Source organism: Chanos chanos, chromosome 1 (assembly GCF_902362185.1).
Source record: "Chanos chanos chromosome 1, fChaCha1.1, whole genome shotgun sequence".
In the NCBI taxonomy this organism is placed as follows: Eukaryota; Metazoa; Chordata; class Actinopteri; order Gonorynchiformes; family Chanidae; genus Chanos; species Chanos chanos.
Window position 1 is genome coordinate 61,556,982 of NC_044495.1, and position 5,929 is coordinate 61,562,910.

The 5,929-nt window shown below is 44.7% G+C and overlaps 1 protein-coding gene across 1 annotated transcript in view; it reads right to left on the reverse strand.

The window, feature by feature from the left end:
* LOC115805981 (integrin alpha-2-like) overlaps positions 1-1,027 on the reverse strand; it is a 40,162-nt gene extending 39,135 nt beyond the window's left edge. Inside the window, exon 1 of the mRNA XM_030766704.1 lies at positions 799-1,027. Coding sequence (XP_030622564.1) covers positions 799-1,027 — 229 coding nt within the window. The remainder of the gene's footprint in view (positions 1-798) is intronic.
* Positions 1,028-5,929: the final 4,902 nt, after the last annotated feature.

Here is a 5,929-nt window from a genome sequence, read left to right on the forward strand (position 1 = left end):
AGTTGTGTTGGTTTATGTAGGTACACTGACACTCTGGGTTCTTCTGAACTGATCACACCAGTGCTACACACAGTGGAGGAACAGTGCACAAAAGTACAACTCCATTACTCACATTAATCAAACTTCATTCGTTAATAAGCTCTTGTTATGCCCCTCCGTGCCCCTTAACACTGACCAGTTCCTTTATTGTCATCCTTTTTTTCTTTTTTTATGAATTTGTGTCACATATAAAAATCCCAAAATTGTTCCATGTGCACAAATGTTATAATTGAAACAGAGCTCAGTGGCCCAATACACATATTACAGATATCCAAACCCATGTCTACCCCCTTCAAACCCAAACCTGTCCCCCTCAAACCCCAAACCTGCCTCCCCCCAAAAAACCCCAAACCTGCCTCCCCCAAAAAACCCCAAACCTGCCTCCCCCCCCAAAAAAACTCCAAACCTGTCCCCCTCAAACCCAAACCTGTCCCAATCAAATCCATGTCTACCCCCATCAAACCCAAACCTGTCCCCAAAAAACCCCAAACCTGCCTCCCCCCAAAAAACTCCAAACCTGTTTCCATCAAACTCAAATCTTTCCCCCCAAAGAAATTCCAAATCTGTCCCCATCCAACCTAAACCTGTCCCCATCAAAACCATGTCTACCCCCATCAAACCCAAATTTATCCCCATTAAGCCCAAACCTGTCCCTCCAAATGAAACCCAAACCTGTCCCTGTCAAACCCAAATTCTTTCCCTATCAAACCCAAATCTGTCTCCATCAAACCCAAACCTGTCCCCCAAAAACCCCCAAACCTGTCTCCAGCCTGTCTCCATCAAACCCAGACCTGTCCTCCTCAAACCCAAACCTGTCCCCGCCAAACCCAAACCTGTCCCCGCCAAACCCAAACCTGTCCTCATCAAACCCAAACCTGTCCCCGCCAAACCCAAACCTGTCCTCCTCAAACCCAAACCTGTCCTTCTCAAACCCAAACCTGTCCTCATCAAACCCAAACCTGTCCCCATCAAACCTGCTGCCATTCATCATAAAATCCCATTAAAGTTTCAGCATACTGTATATATGTGTTAGCTGTATCAACACATACTGATATTTCTGAGAATTGAGTGAAACAAAAGCGTAGTCTGGATTATGCTCAGTCAGTGGAACATGTGGTCATTTGGGGGAGATGAGCCGATTGGCTGCTGTTACATTGTGGCAGGAACCTGAACAGGTGAAGTGAAGCCCAGTGGCTGAGTTCTAAAAATGCAGAATGTTCTGCCAGTAACACACAATACCACCACAGTACCGCCATAGTACCACTACAGTACCGACTCAGTACCATGATAGTACCACCACAGTACCACTATAGTACTACTACAGTACCACCACAGTACCACCACAGTATCAACACAGTACCACCACAGTACCACCATAGTACCACCACAGTACCACCTCAGTACCACCATAGTACCACTACAGTACCACCGCAGTACCGCCAGGGCACCACTATAGTACCACTACAGTACCACTACAGTACCACCATAGTACCACCACAGTACCACCTCAGTACCACCATAGTACCACCACAGTACCACCGCAGTACCACTACAGTACTGTCTCAGTACCACTACAGTACCGCCTCAGTAACACTACAGTACCACCACAGTACCGCCAGGGCACCACTACAGTACCACTACAGTACCACTACAGTACCGTCTCAGTACCACTACAGTACCGTCTCAGTACCACTACAGTACCGCTATTCCTCAGAGCACTTTTCCTTTGCCCCCCACCCAAAAAAAAATACTCCTGGGAATTCCACCCTCTCATATCTGAAAAAACAATGACTGGCATTATAACTGAGAGAGAGAGAGAGAGAGAGAGAGAGAGAGTGGTTTAGACTCCATTTTGCTAATAGCTTACGGATGGAATGGTTATCATGTCTTTGTTGTGTTGTGCAGAGGAGTGCGGACACCATGGAAACCTCAGAGGCATTAACATACCTGGCTAATATTTCTCTTATTGGGGAAGGTTAAGAGCTCAGAGGAGTGTAATGCATGACAATTAGCTGAGGTTTTACTGCTGCCTGTGCTTTCAGTGCATTTATCCCTCCCACATGGGCAACTGCAGCGGGAAAAATAGCCTCCAAATGGACATATTTCAACCTCAGGTAATGCTATATTTTAGATTCCGGCCAACCCCTACATTAAAACAGAGGGAAAAATGCTTTTAAGTGGTACTGCTCTTTCAGAGTCATAGTATAGTTTAATTAGTAGACTTTCATATTTGTTTTTCTTGTTCTACACCCCCCCCCCCCCTCCAGGGACTTTCAAGCGTGATATAAGATACATTCATTGAGAAAAAAAAAAAAAAACAACAACAAAAAAACCCCACTACACACTGTTTGTTCAAACACACACACACACACACACACACAATGTCTTCCCAGTAAACTTAAAAATGTAAAAGAAAGAGCACCCTGAAAATGCGGCGTTCAGAGACAGAGGGCCGGGGGTTCAGGGAATCAGGGGTTCAGGGGTAAAGGGGTAGAGTTTGGTGACAGGCACTGGCAGTCAGGAGCTTACAAACCCCATCCACTCGCCCCTGAAGCAAGGTCAGAACCACTGAGTGTGTAATGGCTGCCAGCCATTATCAAGTCTGAGTCGACGCATCCACACAATGACCCGGCTGATCTGAACAAATAGAGGAGAGAACTCCAGCCAGGGATGTAAAATCCCCCCCCTCCCCCCCTCCCTCTCTTTCTCTCTCTCTCCGTGAGGAGTGTGTCTGGGCACTGACCCATACGGATCGGTTCCTCCCAGATCAGAAATGAGAGAGAGAAGAGGTTGTGGGGTGTCCTTGCGTGCAGAGGAAAGGGTGTGTAAAAAGACTGGTGATTACGGAGAATAAATGAGATGTCTTGCTAAGGAAAATATTACCGTCAAATAGACTCTGTGAAGCCCTGCAGTTTGACTGACAGGCGCAAGAGAAATGCTAGGCAAGGGGTGGATGTGTGTTTATTTGCCTCTGTGTGTGTGTGTGTGCGCGTGTGCGCGTGCGTGTGTGTGTGTGTGCATGTGTGTGTGTGTATGTGTGTGTGTGAGTGTGTGCGCGCGTGCTTGTGTGTGTGTGTGTGTGTGTGCGCGTGCGCATGCATGAGTAAGAGGCTGAGAGAATTAGTGGATATTATTAGCTCTCATGCTTTCGCAGTATTCACAATAATTGCATTTCATACCAAAAAAGACAGAAAGAAAGAAAGAAAGAAAGAAAGAAAGATGTTATTATTGCTATAAGTGGTGGTTTGATGTAGGTCGATATCACTTTGAGAAGAATTACGCAGTTAATTGGTTACTTTTTCCACAAACTGTATGTTGCTGTTTTTGTTGTTGTTTTTGTTTTGTTTTTTTCAGATGAGAATGCAAAGCAAAAATTTCAGGACAGAAAAAAATCTAAAGTGTTTTATGTGTTAGCACCTCTGTGGATCCACATCCCCAGTGGTGGGTTTCCTCTCTTCACCCTGGGTCATGTCAGTCATACAGACTGACTGTGTGTGTGTGTGTGTGTGTGTGTGTGTGTGGGGGTTTTGACCTTTTGACAGCAGCGTGGAGGAGATGAGCTCTGGGAGTGAGTCTAGGTGCCAAAGCTGAGTGTGTGTGAAAACGGAAAAGCTTCTGAGACAGAAGGCAAGCTACTCACAGACCTGTACATCGCCAAAGGTCAAACACATCCCCCAAAACTTCACTCCTCTGACCTCTTTCTTGTTGCCGCTTCTTTTTTTGGTGGTGTGTGTGTGTGTGTGTGTGTGCGTGCATGCGCGCGTGTGTGTGCGTGTGTGTGCGCGCGTGTGTGTGTGTGTGTGTGTGTGTGTGTGCGTGTGTCGGGGGGGGGGGGGGGGGGGGGGGGGTTTGCGGAGGGTGGGTCAGCCATTTAATTTCTGCTCTAGAGACAGGATTTGTCCTGGTGATGCGTGTGGAGACCTGTCTGACATGAGGAGAGATCTCGGTTTTGTGTGGAGGAAAATTACAAACCCGGGCGTCTCTTTTCAGAGGGATTCTGTTTTTCTTTTTTTCTTCACTGGTATGTCTATGATTTTCCCTGTTTCCCTGAAGTCAGAGAAAAAGGAAGTGTTTATCCGTCAGCCTGCGTCCATACTTATCATTCAGCCCTTTAATCCCAGACTCTGAGCAAATCAAAATTATTCCATTTGAATTCCTCTTATCAAATTGAAAACCATGCTGAATATTCCAGAAACTCGTTTTCATTTTTGGTATGAAGTTTGTGGATGCCCAAGCTCCTAATCTGATGTCTTTGCAGGTGATTTGGCCGTTATTATTTTAATTTAATTCCTCATGTAATGACAAACATTTTTGTTATTAGAGGTTTTAAAGTATACGATCTTTCCTTAAATCTATCGACTTTGCAGGAATTGAAGGGAAAAAGAACCCAGATGGTTCAAATCAGAGGGATTTCATTACTCTGAGCGAAAGCAATATTCAGATTGGTCTCATAATGAAACAATAAAACAATATTCAGATTGCTCTGATCTGTGAAGAGACTGTAACTGTCTGTGTGTGTGTGTGTGGGAGGGGGGGGGGGGTCTGATCTGGGCACAGACTGACTGTGTGTGTGTGTGTGTGTGTGTGTGTGGGTTTTGATCTGGTCTGTGGGCTCTTCCCTTATTAAATCTCTCCAGCAGAACAGACGTGGCTGACATGCATTAATGAAATATTAGAATTCTTCATAATGTATTCATACTGTTTTCCTTCACTTGTTCATTTCTGTAGATTCAGATGGGTTTGGTTCTGACTCTGATGATGGAGAATTGGTACAGAACAGACCTGGTTTAAAGATGATGTCTTCAGTTTTATGACAAACTTCACACTGAAAGACATAATAATGAGTGAGCACTGATTCTCATTGGTGTACAGCACCTGAAAGAGGGAGATGTCTTGGTTAGTGACTCTACAGCTGATTGGTTCATTTGAGAACTCAGGCCTCAGTGATTTTGGACTGTGCATCAGGTAACGGTTTGACTGACATATACATATATATACACTCTGGTGCATTTTCACACACACAGAGTCTCAGAATAACATAGACATTGATGACTCCAAATTAAAAAACAACTGACAATATGTGTACTCAAAACTTTGTTCTCTAGCATTAAACATTATTTTCAGAGGACGATTATTATTATTATTATTATTATTATTATTATTATATTATTATTATTATTATTATTATTATTATCAAGATGTACAATCTTCTCTCTGAGAAAAATCCTTTTGCATTCGTAATACAATGAAGTAGTTAGAACAAAGCCTGTAATAATATTGTATATTGTCTGAGAATCTAAGAATATTTCTCAGCATATTTTCTTGCATTTCGGTCACAACAATAACATAAAACAGTTTTTGGTGGTTGATAAAATGAATTGGGGATAGCCGTGTGAGTTTTCGGTGGTTGATAAAATGAATTGGGGATTGCCGTGTGAGTTTTCGGTGGTTGATAAAATGAATTGGGGATTGCCGTGTGTTGTCTGTGGGTTTGAAGAGACCGGTCCCCTGTCCCTGCTCTGCCCTGGGTAACAGTTTGTCTGATCCCACTCAGCGTAAGTGAAGAGATTTGGACAGAGTCCGTCCCCTATCTCTGCCCTGCTTGACGTGGGAGAGGATCGGCTTACGCAGGCCGCGCCCCACGATGGATTGTGGGTAAAGCTGACAAGGCCTGAGGGAAGAGTTTCTGCCCTTTGCCACTGTGGGGTTTAAAGTGGTTCCTTTACCTTCTGGAATGTTCCCCTGGGTCAGCTATGACCCAGTGCCACGCGGGGTCTGTGACGACACTGACGGTGTACTGATCCACAAAGGACCTGTTCTTACACACACACACACGCGCGCGCACAGACATGCATGCACAGACACACACAGAAACACACACACTCACACA